General features: G+C 47.1%; 1 protein-coding gene across 2 annotated transcripts in view; it reads left to right on the forward strand.

Annotated features, from left to right (window-relative positions):
- FBXO11 (F-box protein 11) overlaps positions 1-21,905 on the forward strand; it is a 911,561-nt gene that overhangs the window by 159,913 nt on the left and 729,743 nt on the right. For both annotated transcript variants that reach the window (XM_069608416.1, XM_069608415.1), the window contains exon 5: positions 5,802-5,931. In XM_069608416.1, coding sequence (XP_069464517.1) covers positions 5,802-5,931 — 130 coding nt within the window. The remainder of the gene's footprint in view (positions 1-5,801; positions 5,932-21,905) is intronic.

Raw genomic sequence — 21,905 nt, forward strand, 5'->3', positions numbered from 1 at the left:
TGAAGTTAGTAGAGCAATTTCCAACTTGAAAGCGGGCTCAGCACCGGGACAGGATGGCTACACACCTGCCTTTTACAAAACCAATAGCACCTCCTTGACCCCTTTCCTTACCAAATTATTTAACTCGATCCTGGAAACGGGCCAAGCACCTGAATCATTCACTGAATCCACAATTATTGTCATTCCCAAAGAAAGTAAAGATCTCCTAGAATGCTCATCTTACCGCCCTATCTCGCTCATAAATGTAGACGCAAAGATCTACGCTGGCATTCTAGCAGCACGGCTAGCAATAGTTCTACCCCAGCAGATCCACACCGATCAGGTCGGGTACATAAGGGGGAGACAGGGGGCAGATAACATAAGGAAAACCCTTGATCTCATGGCAACACTTAGAGAAGCAGGAGAAGGCCCTCTCCTCTTATCAATCGATGCCGAAAAGGCATTTGACCGCGTGGAGTGGCCCTTCCTGAGGGCAGTACTGCAGTGGGCCGGGCTGGGAAGCACATGGATCCAGGGAGCCAGAGCACTCTACCAATCTGCCCAAGCTAAAGTATCCATCAATGGTGTCACCTCGGCATCATTCACGCCCACGCGAGGCACAAGACAGGGCTGCCCGCTGTCCCCCCTGATATACGCCCTAGTCATTGAACCACTCGCCCAATCCATAAGATTAAGCCCCCTGATACATGGAATCCCGCTGGCAGGAGAGGAATATAAACTAGCTATGTTTGCAGATGACATTCTGTTATACCTAACCAGACCTACAGAGTCCATTCCAGCCCTCTTTCGAGAATTATTTCGATATGGAGCCCCCTCGGGGTTTCGAGCCAACTTGCAGAAAACCATAGCAGTCCCCCTAAAACCCAATAGCGAATCGCTAGAACACCTAAAGGAGGACTGGGGGTTCCTGGTGCAACCTCACTCAGTGAAATATCTGGGCGTCAATATAACAGTTCCCATATCTGACCTCTTCGAAGCTAATTATGTCCCTCTGTGGAAAGCCATTCAAGCGGACGTACGGAGATGGACAAAGCTACCACTGTCCTGGGCTGCCCGTTTCACCTCTATCAAAATGAATGTCTTACCCCGTCTATTATTTCTATTCCAATCCCTCCCGGTAATTGTCCCGCAACCGTTCATGGCTGAAGTAAAACAAACGCTCCTAAGGTATCTGTGGGCCGATAAGAAACCCAGAATCCCTTATTCTACACTAATTCAATCTAAAGAGTCAGGCGGCATGGGGTACCCAGACTTAGAGGAATATTACAATGCATCCCAGCTCCGAGTCCTATCAGACCACCTTTGGGAAAACCCCGAAAAACAGTGGGTAGCCATAGAGAATGATATTTTTGCGCCGGTCACATTGGGAGAATGGATGTGGGTCCCGCCATCAGCAATGACCCGCAGAATAAAAGAACATCCAGTACTTAAAGTCTTGTGGTCCTATGTGGCGCCCCACCCGGGTAATGAAAGGAGTCACCACGTGGCCATCTCCCCTCAGTTTTATCTGGGCCCCTCCCATTCGCGACCTCATAGCGGAGGTGCAGCACTTTCAACCATGGCTCGATGCAGGATTGACAAGAGTGGGTCAGGTGTGGAAGGAGGGCAATTTTATCTCTTATGAAGAAGCACGAGAGCCGATGCGAGGTGACGAGGTGACCCCCATGTTATATTTACAACTGCGAAGCGCCCTGAACGATGTCAGATGGGGCACAAAGTTAAAACGCTCCCTCACTCCATTTGAGCAGATACTAAGTGTACCCCAAACAATGAAGGGCTTGATCTCACGTATGTAAAAAAGCCCTGCTCACGAGAAGATGTCCGAAACGTCCCCAATCTGAGACCAAGTGGGAACTAGAGTTGGGCCTTACAGAACAACCAAAAGTCTGGGACACCATTCACAGAGCAGTGTGGTCATCATCCATATCAGTGCAATATAAAATGCACAATGCATGCTTGTTGGTAAGGTGGCACTATACCCCCCAAAGACTGTCGAAAATGTTTCATAGCACCTCTCCCCTTTGTTGGAGAGGTTGTGGAGAAACTAGCGATTATTGGCACCAATGGTGGGGCTGCCGGGAGGTGCAAACATACTGGAAGGAGGTCCTGGGCTGGATACATGACATAGAGGGAATACCTAGAACTTTAACTCCATTACTGGTCCTGTTTGGAATAGAACCAAATGAAGAAGACTCCAATGTAATACTCACACATATGCCCCGCAACCTACTCCTAGCAGCAAGGGTCTGTTTGACGATTAAGTGGAAATCCCCATCCCTGCCCACAAAGAATGAATGGGTTACCAAAGCACATGCTATTTATGAAATGGAAAACCTCACGGCAGCCATCCAGGAGTCTAAGAAAAATATTCACATGATATGGCTGCCCTTCTTAGAATTTTACTCGAAGCATCGGGACACCGTGAGACAGAGTAACATGAATACGCCACTGTGACCAACAAGATTACACAGAAAACTGCCTCCGCCAGCCGGCTTGCCCGCGCAAGATAGCTAATAAAGTACAACTCGGGGCATTAAGCCCAATACGCAAACTCTACTACTAAAGTAGGAAGAAGTACCACACTTACTGTCAGTTAGGACACACATACAGTGTTACTGGAGCGCTATTCGGGGGAGGGTGGGGGGAGGAAGGGGAGGGGGTGGGGGAAGGGGGACAAGTATCAATTGTTTAGTTACATGCTTGTCAACACCAAGTTACCTGTTTTCTTCGTTTTCATGCTCACTGATTCCAGGAGCACTTGGAGATGCATGCAAGAATGAAAAGTGTTGTGTATTACTTGGTACTTGTTGAAAATGGGGAAAAAAAAAAACAATAAAGTAAATTTATAAAAAAAAAAATGTTCAAGAGAAAGTTGATCCTGTAAAAAATGTATTTTTATTTTTAAATGTTTTCTGGGACCCTCTCTTTATGAGAAATACAACTATGATGGTGCCCTTCTGTTGGAGATCTTGTTACATGCGTGTAGTAGAATTGTACATTGTAGGCATAGAAGTTGCTGAGAGCATTGTCTTTCCTCTTGGTGTCACACTAATAGAATTCTTCACGACTGCAAACAGCAACCTTTGACTTGCTAGACCAGGTGTCTGCAACCTTTGGCTCTCCAGATGTTTTGGACTTTCGACTGCCTATTCAGCATAGTCCATGGCAAGGGAACATAACATGTGTTGTCCAAAACCTCTGGAGAGCCAAAGGTTGCAGACACCTGCCCTAGACTGTCAAGTGCTGCATAAATATACCGAGCTGAATTTAACTCTTGTGTTTGGGACTGTGGACAAAGGAGCATTATGTGGTATCTAGCAGATATTGAAACTATAATGGGTCTCATAATGGACAACAATTTAGTTTGAATCTCGTATGGAAGGTAGTACAGAGCATGCCGCAAATGTATCTCCATGTTTGTCATAGATCACTCTTGAGTGCTGCCCAATACCCAGGAGTTGTGTTAGGGAGATTATTCATATTTATGCCAAATCCCTGCTACCTGTGATGCACCAAGCACCTTTTGATGGACTCTTCTTTTTCTGTTTCTCGGAATGAGAGTAGCCTTTTTCTCCTCAATAATTTGTTTTGTCTGACTACGGGAACCCTTGTTCATTCTGTTTTTACTTTGTTTAATGGAGTCTTGCTTTCCTCCATATTTTCTGAGGCATCTGTGTTTTACTTTTGGATCACACAGCACCTTTTGTGCAGTGTACTGGAAGCCCTTTAGGCTTCCCTTTTTATGTTTTTATTTTCTTTAAGAACTACGGTTCTCATGGATACTTTTTATCCCTCTTAGCTTTTCCTTTTGTGAGATCAGCACACACCACCTTAAGTGGAGTGCTGAGGGGTTGCATTGTATCCCTTTTCTCACTGCTCCTCTAACATTTGTGTTAGTGACAAGCATACCTGAATCGCCGGTGGCAGTTGACGTGTTCTACCGACTTTTGCGTCATTTTTACTCCCACGCTGTCTTCAGAGCTGCGGTTATACACACATGGGTCACCATTGACCCAAAATGGTGGCTTCGATATTTAGTTTGCCTTTTCTTGTTCCTTCTTCTGCCGTCTTGGGTGGAGTAGGCCATGGTTTGACTTTCGTCTTCAGTAGGAATCCTTTGTGAAGCCCGCCGAGGCTCCAGTATGTCTGCGAGGAAAGGAAGCAGGGGAGGAGTCTGAAACTTTGCTGTTCTTTGTCTCCTGGGATGCCTGCATGGAACCAGCTCCAAATGGTAGGCTGGCTGTCCTGAAAGGATACCCACCCCCCAAAGTTTGAGTGTAGCACAACTGTTGATTGGCTAGGCTCCTGGATACAAGGTGAGGAGCCCGAGTCTGAAGACAAGTCGACCACTGGAACAGAAGAACCGAAGTCTACGACCAGAGGGGCCTACAGCCCCTTCCATCAACCAGAGAAGCCTGCTGAAGCTACCACTTGCTGTCCTGACAGTTTGCAAATCGACAGGGAAGCTCTGAAGAGGACGATTCCTCCCTTGGACTGGTGGGCATAATCGGTCCTAAGACGACATTCAATTCAAGCCATCCCATGACGTCCTCTGACCTTCCTGGGCTGCAAACCGCCAATACTGTGGGACCTCGAGCCTGATTACAGATCATCATCTTGCCGTGTACAAATTCTCCCGGAACTTTGGTGGACTCCTTTCAGATTTCCAGAGGCAAGATCCCCCTCCTCAAAGTCCCCTTAACAGCGTACAGGACCTTGAATCATTCGGACTAGAACTGTTATTTATTGGAATCTGTGAAAAAGCACCAAAACCACAGACTGACATTTGAACACAAATCTTTTGTTGAGTGCTTTCTCTCGGCTGCTGCAATATCCCTTCCAGAGTCCCTCCTTTTATCACCAGGACCAAGGAACAGGAGACAGTATACCGCTGCTGCATCGTGAAGGCATCCAGCTGTATCTTCTTTTTCATCATCTTCATCATTCCTCAGGTTGTTTGGGACTCGTGGTAATACTTCCCTTGAGTCATTCTTTTGCTCCTTTGCTACTGGAGTTCCGATTCCGGTGTTCGCCCTTACCCGATCGCTCAGGCCTAAAGCTTGTGCACATACAGTGAGCATTTGGCAGGGTCCCTGAAACCTTTTTCATAAACAAAAGCCATATACTTGCTTTTACTTCAAGAATCCTCTGGAACTTTCCTTTTACTGAGGTATGGACTGCTAAAGCCTTAAGGCCCGTGAAAAGTAATAGAAGTCTTTAAAAGTACTGAATTGCTATTGTTGTGTTGCTCAACATTTTTATTCCTACACCAAAACATTTTGCAGAGTTGCTATAACAGTGATTTTACTATGTTCATTAACTGTAGAAGTCTTAACTTATGGTTAACTCTCCTGAAGTATTGCTTTGATTTTCTATTGTGTTTATTAGTTTAAAATAGTACGTACTGACCTGAGATTTAACTTTAACTTGTGTATATAAAATAAATAAATAATTAGATTTTGATACAACTAAAAGTGTGTTTCATTGCGCCTATGTATATTCTAAGTTCTAATTCACAGTTCCCTCCTAAAATACGCCTAGCTGTACTGCCATACTACCAATACCTTGAGTGGTACGCCTATACTAGAAGTTGGAGCTCTGTATACCAAGGGATATTTTTATAAAGTCTCACCACAGTAAGACACTTTAGGAAAACTCCACTAACAAGTTGTTTTAGCTCCTTATTAAATAGTTGTTTTGACTTCTGCATCAGATTAGTTATGCAGATTTGTATTACTGCAAATTAAACCACTGTTTAGTAAATCCAAATAACTGAATTTAATAAATGTTTTGTTTTGAAGGAAGCGATTGTACATGGAAGTTTTCGAGTATACACGCCCCATGATGCATCCAGAACCTGGCAAATTCTATCAAATTAATCCAGATGAATATGAACATCCAAATCCGTGGAAAGAAAGCTTTCAGCAACTGGTATGAACTTTTACCTCAAATATGTGTTCCTTCATGCTCCTGTATTGTGTCTTGCAGCTCTGCTGTTGGCAATTTTGAAATTCTTCTCAAGAGTGGTTGGTTTATGTTGGAATACATAAATGCTACTTCAAAATACAACACTGTTTATCTTAAAACGATGGGGTATGTATTTTATGAGCGTAATGAGAAGTCAAGAGTTTTGATTCTAGTTACAAGCGCTTCCAGCAGGAGCAGTTGGATCTGTTGTGAAATAATTTTCCTTTGGAATCATACAATGTGGGTGTTACCAGGTATTTGTGCCGTTCTCGATGACCAAGACATATATGGTCTCTCATGCTAACCCAGGGATCCCATACTTTCAAGGAGCCATCTTATACCCTTTTCGGCTGCTCTTGAAATGTTAGTTGCAATTCCTTATAAGTGTGGTCCTGCTTGCTAGACCCACTGCTGTTTTGTAGATGGCTGTCCACACCCAAGCTCACACTGTCCGGTCTGAGATGATGGCATAGGGCTGGACTGCTGGGCTGCTATGTAGAATCTAAGTTCACAACTAAACCTCAGTATGAGTCTTGGCCAGTCAATTGAATTCAGAGTTCCTGCTGTTGAGGCTGGACTTCTGGAGTTTTGCTTTTGGCACAGCCCTGAAATGTGCGTTTTGACCTCTACGTCACTTCCCCAGATGAGCTATAAAAACAAAATGCTTGTGAAGTTTAGGGCATGCAAATCTGGAAAAGGAATACTGGTTAGTTCACTGATGTAGGCACAGCATTCCAAGTGAAACTCGCAAGAAAATTACAGAACTTTATATTTTGGCTGCTCAATTATCATTATTCTGGCAAAGTTCTTAAGCATTGGGCTGGTGTACTACCATTCACACCAAGCCTGAAAAGTATCAATGCCGGGGGTGGGGGGGAGGGGGAATTAAAGTTGCATGGCACTAGCCAGCCATATAAAGTCACTCGCCACCTCAATTTTATATGTACACACAGCACATCATTTCTTATTTGCCAAGAATCAAATATCACTAGCCAATAGCTAGTGCATTTTGTGTGCCCTGATATATGCCTTTACCATTCCAGGCAGATTAGTACCATTCAGGCCAACTAGGCATAAACTAAAGTAAGCTCCTGATGTGTTTGCACTTTTATCAGAGGGCTTTTACTTAGTGCAGATGCATTCGGAGCAACCAGTACCACTGAATCAAATATGCTTGGTAGAATAATGTGCAGCATAAATTATACCAAACAGGAAGAGGAACGCTGGTTAAGTTCCCACAATTCTGATGCTGCAGGGATTTCCCGACATGCATACGTATGAGTTAACAAAATAAAGTGCTTTTGATATTTCCTTTGTCATGCTGTCTGTCTAAATGTGTAACTTTTCAAGAGTAGCTTTACCTATTTTGCATATGTGTTACTCTGTGAGCGATCTGGCTGGAATTCATGTGACCTTGCTGAGAAAGCACAGTGAGCACTTGTTTTTAAAGGGTACTCCATTCTAGATTAACATGCTTTGCATTTTGCTGCCCTCTAGTAACTTAAAAAAAAAAATGCATATATATACACAGTTTAGCCGATAGTGGCCATGACTTCATAACCCCAACTGGAACCCCACGGAGGCACTACATTCTGAGCCATCACGTAGTCCCTGTTATTGCTGTTAGATTAGAATGGGATTTGAGCAGCAGCCCCAAACATGGAAAGTTTTTGGTGAACTGAAAGGATTTTTGTTAACTGACTGGTGGGAGGCATGGATGGACGTCTGGGGATTTTGCAATTTTGGGTCGGGTTGAGTGTGGAATAAACTGCAACATTGGTCTTCATTTAAAAAATGTTTTAGGCACATTGGAGTTTCTGTTGCTAAGGAACACCCTTTAATATTTTGGCAAGCATGCTACACCATAATGGGGGATATGCACCCTTGAATATCAGGCTCTAAAGTCATGACTGTTCAAGTAAGCCTTTGACTGCATACATGACAAATCTACAACGCCACCTTCCTGCCATTAAGGGGCAAAGCTCCACTAACTGTGCACAGGATGATGCAAACCAGGAGCGAAGGTACCTATAATACCAGGGGATATGTCTGGCAACCCTTAAAAAAGGACCTTCCTCATTCCTACCAACATTTATTCCTGTGCTGTGAAGTGGCCATGAGGGTTCAATATTAATCCTCAAGAAAAAAATCAATCATTTGTTACTTTGTTCAGCTTCAAATAGTTTCTAGCCTTTGACGCTGAAGCACTGAAAGAAGAAAGATTGGGACCAACAAGCCATCCGTGAAAAACAGAGGATTCATTTAAAAATTGAAGCGCTTGTATTGGATTCCTTTTGATGGAGGCTTTAGAGTTAATGTGATCCCTAAAAACCTTTAGTTCCCATAGTGTGATCCTCCAATAAAGGCCTGAGAACTCGGTGTTCTTGGCCATTCACCATGTTGTATTTTATGCCCTTAAAAGATGTACTGAGGGAACGCAATGCTGCAGGCCTTCAAATCAGTGAAGACTTTAAGGAAAGGCTTACCTACGTGTTAAATTCCACCAATTGCAATGACTTCCGTATTGTACAATGTACTAAAGATTTGTTTTTGGGAAGTATAACTTACATTTTGAACAGTTAATCACCTCGAACCGTACCTGTTCACATCCGCCATCTTGTGATTAATCTGCAGCTCTATCCACCTATGGTGAAGTGCCCTAGCAGCAATAAACAATAGTGGTCTTCCAAGCTTTCAACTTCAACTGCTGCAAAAATACACCCTTGTTAGTGAAGTGTGTGGATGATGCCGCTATCTACTCTCTATCGGCCCCCTAGTCAAATCAACCTCTTTTCTCTCTGAGTGGGCAGACCTCTTCCACCCCTCCCCCCACCCAGGCCTCAACCACTCGACTCGTCTTCCTTGGTGACCTCAACATCCATCTTGATTCTGCCTGTCCCTCTTCTTTGCTCTTTCACGACCTCTGCGATGCCCTCTCTCTATTCTCCCCTCTGGTCCTACTCATTCTGCAGGTCAAACGCTTGTTGTCTTGATCTCCTCTGGCCTCCCCCTCTCGATCTCTTGACCACTCCTCTCTCCTGAAGTGACCGCTGCCTCCTCTCCTCTCCTCTCTCTCTCTTCCCCACAAGCCAAGCCTACCCCTACACTGCCACCTACCTTCTCGGACATTCGGCCGATGAAGCGCGTGTCAGTTGAGGCTTTCGCTTCCACCTTCTCTCCACCCCGCACCCTGTCTTCCACTGGCTGACTCACACTCAGACACGTCCCTATCCCTTCTCTAATCTTCTTTTACTGATACTCTTGATGCTCTTGCCCCTGTCATGAGGATCCGCTTTAAGTCCAAAGCAAGTGCAATTCCTGATTTGGCTCCGACCTAGCTACACTCAAATGTAAGTGTAGGGCAGCTGAGAGGAAATGGGGGGACTTCTTACTCATCCTCTGACAAACTGGCCTGACGCCTACTCCAAAGGCAATACCGACTCTGTCCACACCAAGAAGAGAGTCCACATTCAAGCCTGTGTGTTTGAAGTTTAGTTTATTTGTAAAGCGCAAGCCAGGCCCTGGGGCAACCGGGCGCATAATCTTGAAAACAGGTTACAATAACAGTAAATACATAATAAGATTACACAAATATACAGAAAAGTACCATTTACAAGTTATTATACAAGTACATTACATTACATACATTATGAAGTGTAAATACATAGATCTAAATTACACGTGGTGGGTCGGACTAAGGTGAGGGGCCTCATAAGTCGTGAGAGAACAGCCAAGATTTGGCGTTGTTCCTGAACGTTGGGAACGAGGGTTCAGTTCTGATAGAAGTCGGCAGAGTGTTCCAGAGTTTGGAGGCTAGGACAGGGACCTCTAACTGTGTCAGCGGCCTCTAACAACTCGGCCAAACTCTTTAAAATCTGCAAGGAACTGGCCAACCCTGCTGCAGTCTCTACCCCTCCTGTTGCCTCCCGGGCTCTTTGCAATGTTTGACCCTCGCTCAGCTATCCCCTAACCCCGTTCTGATCCTTTCCTCTTTGCTCCACCGATGAGGTTGCTAAACAAGTCCGATCTATGAAAGCTTCATCGTAACAGGTTCATCCCCGTTTCTCCAAAACCATCAAGGACCACATTGACACCCTCGCTCCAGCCCTTGCCGATTTCTGCAACCACTCCTTTGCCTCAGGATCCTTCCCCTCCCCTCTGAAGCAGTCCCTTGTGCATCCTTTTCTCAAGAAACCCACAGCTGATCCTTCTGGTCCTGCCAATTATCACCCAATTTCCATTAGTCCCTTTGTGGGCAAACTCCTTGAAAAGCTGGCCATCTTCCACCTTAACCGGTATTCTGATTCTGTTGGCTGTCTCCACGACCACCAGTCCGGCTTCAGAGCTGCCACAAGCACGGAAACTGCTCTCCTGAACATCCGTGAAGACCTGCTCGCCAACATTGACTCTAGCATTCCCTCTGTCCTCATCCTACTTGATCTCTCTTCTGCCATTACACGGCCAACCATACCATCCTGCTCAACCGTCTCTGTGATAACCTGGGTATAACCGATCAGGCTCTGGCCTGGCTGACCTCTTTCCTCTCTGATCGACCCTCCCAGGTCATACTGGGGTCCTTCCTCTCATCTATCTCCCTCTCTACATGTGGTGTTCCCCAGGGGTCTAACCTATCGCCCTGGCTTTTCAACCAATACCTGGCTACTCTCGCCAACTGCATTGCCATTTTCTGCTTAGATTTCCAGTGTTACGCTGATGACACTCAACTCATTTTCAGGCTGCCTTTGGCCACCTCCTCTCCCTCTCTCATCTCTGACTGCCTTACTGCCATTCAAGATTGGTGTTCTGCCAATGGTCTTTGTCTGAACGCCAGCAAGACGGAGATCCTCCTCATCGGCACACCTTCTCCATCCTTTGCCCTCACTCTTTGGCTGGCCTCCCTTGGCCCTCCTCCTACACCCACCTACGAGGCTAAGAATCTCTGGGTCATCTTTGATTCCACACTTTCTTTCTCCACCCACATCTCTGATGTCTATAAAAAATCAAACTTCCTACTGCTCCTCCTCAGAGGTACTCTACCCTTCCTCTCCTTCCCACAGAAGCTCACTGTCTCCCAAGCTCTGGTTCTCTCTAGGTTGGACTATTGTAACAGCCTCTTTCTAAACCTACCTGCCTCTACCCTTTTCCCACTGCAACTAATCCAGAACAGAACTGCAAGACTTGTCCTTGGCCTCAAGCCCTGGGATCGTGTATCTCCAGCTCTGAAATCTCTCCATTGACTCCCAGTGGATGCAAGGATAGAATTCTGCATTGTCCACAAGGTCTTCTGGGGCCAAAATACCTTCAGCTATCCCCCCCCGCAAATACCTCCCCTCCTGAGCTCTTAGCTCCTCTACCTCGAAATCCCTCTGGGTCAGTTGTTTTTCAAAGAAACGAGCTGGGGGTAGATCTGTCTTTGGCTGGTGCCTCCCTCTGGAACAGCCTCCCTGCCACTCTAAAACTTGAGGACAACCCTCTCCGGTTCTGCAAACACCTCAAGACCTTCCTCTGCCTTTGCCCCCCCTCTCCCCTGCTGATCTGTTCTCTCCTGGCACTGTGCACCTGGCCACCCTCTGCCCCCGGGCCCAGGTTCCTGCTCACCTTGCCACCCTCCCGCACTGCCCCTGGGCCACCCCTTGCACTGGGGTCTGTATCTGTACCCATACAGCCCCCCCTTTTTTCTTCCTGCACTTATCAGACCTACCCTGTCTGCTGCCTTAAACCCAGCACTCGCTGGCTGCACTACCACTGTTTGTTGCCTTTACTATTATTTATCTGTTTCTCCTTTGCTCCTACTTTCCACTCCCCCCCCCCCCCCTTCCATGCACTTTTCCCCTCCCCCTCCCCCTCTCCCACGCACTTGCGCTTTCTCAATGTCACTGGGCCTAGTAAGATCGCTGTTTTGTTCTCCCCTGGTCCCCTCCCTTGCCTGGTCGCGCTCCGAAACACTTGTGTACGTGCGCAATAGAAATAAAATATCAATTTTTTAATTTTGTTTTCATTTAAAATGATATAGTTTATACATAAACTTTTCATTTGAATTGCATAAAACATTTCACATTATTTACAGATTACAAAATACAATACGCAGCATTGAAGAGGAAGAGAAAAGAAAAAAAAAGGAAGAGCAGAAAGAGAAACAAAAAAAGTCACTTTAAGTAGCTTGGGCAGCTCCAAAATATTATCAAGAAATTGTGCAACTGTGTATATCAGCTTATTATTTTGTCCTTGAAGTAGTTTTAGCCATCTGGTGTCGCCTTGTTCCTGTTGTTGAGAAATCATAAATAGGTCTCCAAAGAGGTTTCTCTTGTCGACTAGTGCAGGGCATATCATGATTAGGTGATTCAGAGACTGTCTCTTCTTGTAGAAGCAACAGAAATGTTCCTCTTTTGGTAGATATTGGATTTGAGATAGTCTGTCTTGTAGGTAGGATATTTAATCGCATTTTCTTGAAAATTGTTCGTATAGTTGGATCTGGAAATAGTTTCAAGTAATGAGGAAGTTCATTCAATGCTCGTATGTCAATCGGGCATTGTAGGTTCATTGAATAACTTGTTCTTCTCTGCCATTGTTTTGGACCAATCATTGCGCTGTAGCTTGATTTTTGCACGCTGTGGGCGATTTAACAGCATTTCCTCTGTAATATCTTCCTTTGCCATTTGGTTGAACAATTCGATCTTGCAGGCTTTCAAGGTGGTATTATGCATTGCTTGTGGCGTTATTTTAAGGATTTGCATCGCTGGGATTGGATCTTCATTTATGACCTTACGAAGAAGATCAAGCTGCTTCCAGCACACTATTGAGGCTAGTGATTGTAGGGCTACCTCAAAACGTATTCTGGTCATAGGATAGTTCCTTGGGAGATGGAAGATTTTCCGCCAGAATGCTGCTTCTAGCTTTTGCCAGTTTATATTGGTAGCAGTGATCATAGCGTCACTCCCATAGGTAATGATGGGAATTACCTTTTGCCGGTAGAATGCTCTGATCAGTTTCGCAGAAAATTTTCCATAGCGCCTATGTAGCATCACCCCTTGGCGTGCCAGCATTTGGATTTTACCTTCCAGAGTAGTCGCCCAGGCTGTTTCTTCCTTTTGTTGATTTAGTAATACACCAAGATATTTAAAGGAAGTGACTAATACACCAAGATATTTAAAGGAAGTGACTATGTCCAGCACTTTTTTGTCTAGTATGAAGTTTGTTGGTCTGTTTCGGTTAGAAGACTTGTGATAGTTGGTTAGTGCCATGATTTTGTTTTTTTTGTCATTGATCTGGAGTTCGTTATTGATCATGTAGGATTTTGTCATACGTAAATTCTCCTGTAGTCCAGATGGTGTTTTATCTAGGAGTACAATGTCGTCAGCATACATAAGGTATGTAATTAAGAGTGAGTTTATCTTTAGCGGATTGAGGTTTGCAGGGTTGATATTCATGGCGTAGTCAGCAGTATACAGGTTATACAGGGTCGCTGCTAAAGGGCATCCCTGTTTTAGGCCGATCCATGTTCTTATGGGCTCCGTAGTTGTTCCTTCTTTGGTTAGCCTGATCGAAATTGTCGTGTTGTAATATAATAGTTTGATCGGTTCACTGATTTCTGGAGGGCAGTTCCATTTGGCAAGTTTTTCCCACAGGATGGACCCGTTTATGGCGTTGAACGCCATGTGTGTAGGTCTATGAACGCTGCATAGACGGGCATGTTTCGTATGGCTTCGTGTTTTAACAAATTTAGAATTAGGAGAATTACGTCTGTTCCTACGTTTGCAGTGAAGCCGGTTTGCCGACTATCAAATCGGTTTGAAGCTTTAACCCATATAGTCAATTTTTGGAGCAGGTACGAAGCAAACAGTTTTCCAAATAGATCTAACAGGGCAATGGGTCTAAAGTTGGTAGGGTTATCTCGGTCGCCCTGTTTGTAAATTGGGATCAATACCACTTTGGTCCACGTATTTGGTAATAGCTTGACTGTATTAATTAGAGTTAGTATGAGATCCATTAGGTTCGTCCCCAAGTCTCTGGGTCACGTTTGAGGGCAGCATTGGATAGCCCATCGGGTCCGGGTGCTCTGGAGGAATTTAATTAGACGATCATTTCTGCAAATATATGCTTCTCCCAGGAGATGGTCCATTGATTTGAAATTGGTAGTATCTCCTTATTTTCGTCCCTATTCCGCGGTTTGTAAAGGTTAGAGAAATGTGCGATCCAATTCTCTTGAGTGACGTTGGATAGCATCGATTGTTGCTGTTGGGCATTGTTGTTTAGCAGGTCCCATAAAGATCTCAAATTCTTATTTCTGAGCGTTTTGAGCATAGCTTCAGCATCCGTTTGCTGTAGGGCCATCACATTTGATTTATTCCAATTTCTGTATACTTGCTTAGCTTTCCGAATGTTTTCCAGGTTTGCTGGAATTGGATCTTTTCTCCATTTTCGCAGATTTTTAACATGTAGGGCTCTTTTTTAGCCCGGTCTGATCTATCTAATAGTTTGTATAGCGTCAATATTTTCCCTTTTGGCGGGTTCGCGGTCAGTGTTCTTTCCAGACTGTTAGGTCTCTACTTCCATATTTCTTGACGAGAGCGCTAGACAGCCAGTGCCTAAGTTGAGTGTATCTGAACATTTCCGATTCTGGCACCTGAAATTTGGTTTTATAGGCCTTGAAGTTCAAGGAGTTTACATTTTTGGGTCCGCCCTCTGCCATTTGGTGAAACGTTTTGGTATGGCGCCAGGAGAGAAGTCTGGGTTGCCCCAGATTGGTATGAGCGGGCCCATTGAGCTCCTGCATTTCCATAGGCGAGCTGCCTTCTTCCAGCATGTCACTGTATTCTTAGTCGCTGATAGTGGATCTGGGTCCCGGACGTTCTTGAGCTCTTTCGTGTGAGGTAGTACCTCGACCAGGGACATGCACTACTCTTCTTCCAGTTTCAGCCATATGGGCCGATTAGTAGTTGTTTTCCAGGCAAAGGATTGGGAAAGCTGAGCTGCGAAGCAGTACCTGTTCATGTCCGGGACCCCCAGGCCACCCACCGTCGGGTTGCGGAGCATAATACGCCTTGGGATTCGCGCCTTCTTACCTTCCCAGATGTGTTTTAGGATGTCCCCCTGAAGTTTGATGATAGCTTTGTTTTGGAAGGGTATTGGAAGGGCTAGGCACACGTACAGAAGTCTCGGGGTTAGATTCATCTTCAGTGCCGTGATTCGACCGAACCACGAGATTTCCTGCGTTCGCCAGCGTCTTAGGTCCCCTCCTTAACTCTTTGATCAGCGGTGAAAAGTTTGCTTTATACCGTTTTTCGGTGGAGCTTGTGATCATGACCCCTAAGTAACTTATCTGGGCCATGGGATTGGATAATAGCCTGTAGTTCCTCCTTGAGACTTTCCAGAACGTTAATGCCCATTGCTGTGGATTTCGTCACATTTACTGTGAACCCGGAGACTTTTTTTAACTCTACCAGCTCTTGCCATAGGGTCTCCATGGATTCCTCTGCATGGGTTAACTTTGGGAGCACGTCGTCCGCGTATAAGGCTGCTTTGTATGATTCTCCCTTGAATTCCAGGCCGTGGATTGTCTGATTGCAGCGAGTCCTGCTGGCGAACGGTTCCATGGAGAGCGCGAACACGAGGGGGGAGAAGGGACATCATTGTCTGGTGCCTCTGGTGATATTGATTTTTGGGTGATCTGGCCCTATTTAGCCTCTGGCAGGTGGATGGATGCTGGTAATTTGCTAAAGCCCATTTAATGAAGTTCAGACCGGTTCCAGAGTGGAGTAGGGTTTCTTTTTATATAGCCCCAGTCCAGCATATCAAACGCTTTGTGTGCGTCCAGTGAGAGGATTACCAGCTCTGATCCAGACCTGTTTGCCGATTCGATGGCGTTTATGGTTCTTCAGATGTTATCCTGAGTATTTCGGCCTGGACTGAAGCCAGTCTGGTCCGTGTGGATGATGTCTGGGAGGATGGGGGTTAGTCTGTTCGCCAAGATTTTTGCGAACAGTTTCGTGTCGTTGTTTAGTAGGGTAATCGGTCTGTACGACATGCATTGCGTAGGGTCCATCCCGGGCTTCTGTATAAGGACCGTTGTTGACTCCTCCATGGAGGCCGTGGTAGAGCCGTTATTAGAAACACGTTGAATAGGCTTGCTAATTGTGGTTCCAGGATGTAGGTAAACTTCTTATAGAATTCAGTTGAAAGGCCATCTGGGCCCGGGGTTGCATTTTTCAAGGAGCGAATCGTGTCCCCTACTTCCTCCACCGAGATCGGGCGCTGCTTCTAGCGATGAGTGAGGAGACGGCCTTGGGACTGCGGCCAGATATTTGGGTAGGGCAGTCGCATCTGTTGGGGGTCCGGACATTATCCCCCCCATGGTGTCGGGTCATTAAGACAAGTTTCTCCGCCTCCATGTGGTGCAGGGTTCCCTCCTCGTCAGCCAGGCTTTGGATATGGTTCCTTGATTGCAACTTCTTCAACTTATGCGCTAGGAGGTGGTTTGCTTTATTGCATTTGAGGTAATAGGATTGTTTGGTGTAGGTCAGGGCTCTGGCTACCCGGTCTGCTTGGTGCATCTCCAGTGCCGCTTTCGCTCTTAAGTTCTCGACCTACAGATTTAGAGAAGCATGTTTTGAGATTGTTCTTCAGTTCCACTACCTTTTTTCTCCAGCCTGGTTTGGTGCAGCTGATTCAGTCGGCGGAACATTGCCGTAGCCTCCATTGCTACCCCTCTAATGACAGGCTTCATTGCGTCCCAGACTGTTGCTATTGGGGTGTCTTGGGTTGAGTTCTCATTAAAGTAGTTTGTGAGTGCTTTGACGAGTTCATCGCTGACCGATATATCTGACAGGATCTGGTCTTGGAATTTCCATTGTCTTTGAGCGGGCTTCGGGAGTCCCTGCGCTCGGAGGCTTAGTGTGACTGGCGCATGGTCTGAGATGGTGATGTGGCCTATTTGGATGTCTTCCACGCAAGGGCAGAGGGAACTTACAGCTAGTAGCAGGCCGATCCTCGAATATCTTTTGTGGACGCGAGAGAAAAAAGTGTAGTCCCTCTCACCCTGGTTGCGGAATCTCCATGTGTCAATGGTTTCCGTTTCCCTCAGGAATTTCGCCATGGCCAGGGCATTGGTAAAGTCTTCCCTCGACGGGGGGAGTGTTTTGTCCCGGTTTGGGTCTCGAGAAAGGTTGAAGTCGCCCCCAATCAGTAAGTATCCTTTGGCAAATGCTGTTATGTTTGGGAGCAATTCGCGGAGGAACTGTCCTAGTTGCTTGTTGGGAGTGTATATTGCCAGTACGGTAATGGGCAGCTCCACCAGAAGGCCCCTTAGGAGGAGGTATCTCCCTTCTGGGTCCCTCTTTATTGTGATCTGTGTTGGGGGCAAGTTGCCACTGAGTAAGATGGCCACTCCTCTTTTGGTTTGCAGAGGCAAAGTAACGGTTTGGGTAGTGACGGATTTGAATTAGTTTTTCATCAGCTTCAATAAGATGAGTCTCTTGGAGGCAGGCAATGTCGGGCCCGAGTTGCGCAAGTCTGTGTTCCACTAGTTTTCGCTTCCTTGGGGAATTGAAGCCTTGGACGTTCCAGGTTGTATAGTGATTGTTTCAACTTGGGATCCCATCGAGGAAAACTGTAGTACCCTGCTCTGGTGTCTCCCGTCGAGGTGTTTCCATCTCGTCTTGACTGCTTTTCTTCGGTAGTGTCTCCTCCCCTCCACCCCCCCCCCTCAAAACGGATAACTGCTCAGCTGTTCTTTTTGTTCTTGGTCGGGGGGCCTCTGAGTCTGTGGCGTCTGTTGACCCGGGTCCAGGGGTTGGATGGCTCCCGCCTCCCCTCTCCCACACTCTGGTTTGTCGTGTTCGCCTGGTGCCTCTCCTGGGTTCATAAAGCCCTTCGCTTCTTTGAGGGAGAAGATGTGATGGATTCTGCCTTCCCAAGGGAAGGAAAGCGACGTGGGGAACCCCCAACGGTATGTGATCTTCCTTTCACAGAGCCATTCTGTCAATAGTGTCAGGGTTTTTCTTTTGGCTAAGGTGGCCATGGCCAGGGCTTGGTAAAGGGATATCGCTGCATCTTGAAAGTGAATATGGGGCGAAACTCTGGCTTCCCCCATGATCTCCTCTTTGATTTTATAGAAGTGAACCCTTACTAGGACATCAGGGGGAGGGAGCCAATGCCTAGCTTCGCTCTAGTTCGGTGCACTCTATCGAGTTCAAGCGGTGCTCCATCTGGGAAGGTTTGGATGAAACACAGGAGATCGTTCACGTAGGCCCCTAATTCCTTGTCCGGGATGGCTGTGGGGATTCCTCAAAGCAGATGTTGCGTCTGGATCTATTTTTAGCATCTTCCTGCTTGGGGGCCTCCAGGGCTTCGCATCTGGCCTCTAGCGCCGCTAGTCTGTCCGCCCCCTCCCTAGTCTCGAAGTTTTGTTCGACTAGTGTGGTTTCTATTTCCTCCATTCTGGTTTCGATTTCCCCCACACGCTTGTCTAGGGTTGATATCTTGCCTTTTAGTTCTTCGGTCCCTTTCTGGTATTCCTTGGTTATGGCTGCCAGGAGGTCTTGAAGGTCTCCTTTCGTGGTCGCCTGCGTTCGTTGGTTGGGGCTCGGTTCTGTGCTCAGTCCCGGGTTTGTATCTTCGTTGTATCCCCCTCTTTGCTTTTTCCCCCCATCGTGGACGTTAGTAGGGTGGAGAAGTCTGTTTGCTTCGTGGGCTTGGGGTTTCTGGACATCCTGCCTGCTTAGTTTTGGCAGCGTTCTCCAGACAGGCCTATTGTGCTAGTGTCCCGAGCTGTTATAATGGGGGAGGTCCTATGGTTTTCCGTGATGGTGAGTCGCCTGCCCTGAGACTTAATTTTCCCGAGAGGAGGGTGCGGCTGATTTAAGTGCTGGGGTACTCTGCGGGCGTGCTGTGATAAAGGGGTCCCCTGGTTCCAGTGATTGGCTGTGGCTGCTGGATCGTCAAGGTGGGCACAGGGGCCCCTGTTTCCCAGTCGCATTTCGGGCTGTTAGAGGGTAGAGCGCCAGGTGGGTAATTGGGGCCCTGGGTGTTTGCCAAGCAGGGTCAGCTGTTGCCCCTCTAGGAATCTTCTCCAGGTCACTTGGGAGTTCCGGGGTGTGCTGTTAGACTTGATTTGCTGTTGGGGAAAGGGTGCGGGTACTCGAGTCCCAGCGCTGACTGTACCTGAAAAAGGGGGTGGGGGGGGGCAGGTCTCGGCTCCAGGCACTTGGAGGTCGACAGTTGGGGAAGAAGCATGTGCATGGACCTGGGTTCACCACCGTCGCGGGAGTGGTGGCTGATCCGGTGTGTGGGGGCCCCGCCGCTTATGTGCTGGGTGGGCCCCGATCCCACCTCCAGACAGCACTATTGGCCGGGGTGCTACTGTCCTCCGGGTGCTCTGCTGTGGGACCTCCCTACTGTTTTTCAGCATTCCCGGTGGGGGTGAGTGGGGGGGAGTGGTGAATCCAGGTGGCGGTGCAGGGGAGAGGCAGTGGCGCCGGGTCTCCCTCCGTGTTACCGCAGGCACTGTCTGGTGGAGTGCGCAGCTCCCCCCGGCGTGCTGTGGTCTGGTCTCTGGATTTGCCGTGTTGTGCGTGGAGGGGGGCTGGATCGGGTGCCCTCCCGGCTGTTCCCCCTTTCCCCCTTCACGAGAGGTTGGTGCAGCAGAGACCGCTCGGTTCCCCCGGCTAGCCGTGTCGGGGTGCAGGTCCGGTTGCTGTGGTTGAGCCGGCTCATTCCGGGCAGCTTGATGGTAGTGTGGGGCAGCACCCTGCCGCTCTCCCGCTCGCTACTCCGCTGCCAGCAGCTCGGCTGTCCCGGCTTGGCTGGTGACCTCAGACTTCACCACGGCATCACTCCTGGAGGTCGTCGCCGCGGGGCTTGGATGAGGGCACTGCGCCTGCCATTTTGGAGGTGCTGCTGTCGCCGCAGTCCCCTCCCGGGAAGACACGGCCACAAACACCGGTCCCGGACGGCTCCACCAGCTAATAATTCACCATACTGTGCTGTGGTTCATCCACAGCCGGAATCTTCAGAGCAAATTTTGGTACGATAGCTTTCACTGGGGCATAATTCGTTGGGTGCGTGGACACAGCCGGGAGCTCTCACGGAGCCAGACCGACCGCCATGGCGCCAAGCTACGCCCCGGGACTTTTAATTTTTAACCTGGAGAGAGGGAGACTTTTTTATTTTATTTCTTTTTGCCCTAATCTCATGTGTTTTAATGTGATTTGAACTCTGTTTCTTTTTGGTTGTGGAATCTGACAAACTCCATAGGCATCATCTTTACATTGTGACACACAGCATCTTCAGTGCAGTGACACAGGGAAGTCTTTCAGATTTCCCAAATGTTTGAATACCTTCTCTTGGATAAACTACTGTTTCCAAGAGCAGTGAAGTGAAATTGACTTACTTTGTAACTTTTTAGACCCAGCACACACTATCCTACAATAGGGTGCTGGAGGGGTTACTTGGTATCCCCTTTGTCTAGGTTCTCGTGTAACAATTTTATGTTACCCTTTCTACAATTAATGGCTGGTGGCAGTGGTTTACTTTTAACTACCATTGCGAGTTTTTACCACGGGCTGCGTTTGCAGATGCAGTAAAGCACCCTTTGGTGCCATTTTTGTCAAAATGGCCCGGTCTTCTTTTTTCTCCATTTCTTGTTGGAAAGGTCCTTCTTGAGATTTACTGTGTGCGCCAAACCAGGTTTGGTCCCTTTGTACGTTTTTGTCTTTGGCGGGATTCACAAGTGAAGCCTGCCTCTGGCTCCTGTATGTCTGGCAGGAAGTGAGGGAGGTGCCCGGAACTCCCTGTGCTTAATCCTCTTGGTTACAGGCATGCACCCAAAGGTGATTGTGTGATTGACAGCTAGGCTGGAATGAATGGGAGAAACCTGCATAAAAGCTAGCCTTTTTGGCTTGGATAGCAGAGTTGAACACTGAACGAAGGAATCCGAAGAAGAATGTGGAAGAGACGCCTGCTGGAATTCCTGGATCGTTGGTTTGCCCATTGAAGCCCTGCTGCTGTGCTGAAGCTATGCATTTGCCTCGACTAGAGAAGCCCTGCAAAGACGACTTCTCCCCTGGAGTTGATGGGACCAATCAACTCCAATGTGAACTCGTCTGGACATTATTTCAAAGCTGGCTGTACTTCCTTGCTGCAGGAACCGAAGTGCCAGGGAGAGGAACGCCAGATTGGAGGGCATCACTTTTTTAAGTCAGACCCGAGCTGCCGGAATATCCTCCGGACTCCTAGTAAGCAGGACCGACCAAGCCTGAGCCTCCTCAACAGAGTGCTGGACCCCAGATGCGAGGAAAGTCCAGAGTGGTATCCGAAAGTCTGCGGTGGTGCTATTTGCTGAGATACGAGGAGCTGAAACCGCAAAGTGCCAATGAATAGAAGTTTGTCCTTTTTTGTCACTGACCGTCCCGTTGTGTTGCAGGAGTCCTCAGAAGACCTCCCTCTTGTCCCCACGACTGAGGCCCAGGAACAGGATCTGCAGACCCACACAGGAACAGAAGCCAGCCGGAAACATTTATTCTAACCAAAGGTACTGTAAAGTTTGAGGCTTTGCCTCTTGTGCAGTCTTACTTGATCTCAGTTGAGTCTTGTCTTGGTTGCTCCTGTAGAGTTGCTACAGCTTCTTTACCTCACAAGCCTAACCAATTTGTGGCCCTACATTGATTCAACTTTTTCTACAAAGACTTACAAAATATTGTGTAGACCTTTGCCCAATTGACTTTGGCCTAGCCTGGCTCCCTGAATGACGCTTCTTCCCTCTGACATTGTGTTGTGCCTTCTTTCCAGGAAGGGGTTAACTAACTTTGCATTGGGGCTTTCAAAAGTACTCATCTAAGTATCTGCTTCAGAGTATTTGTGTTCTCTTGTTTTACTCTAATAACCCTTTTCTTTGACATACTTCTAAGTATTGCTCTAAATGCAACAGTGATATATTATTGTTC

Source organism: Ambystoma mexicanum, chromosome 4q (assembly GCF_040938575.1).
Source record: "Ambystoma mexicanum isolate Mex_15411 chromosome 4q, UKY_AmexF1_1, whole genome shotgun sequence".
Classification (NCBI taxonomy): Eukaryota; Metazoa; Chordata; class Amphibia; order Caudata; family Ambystomatidae; genus Ambystoma; species Ambystoma mexicanum.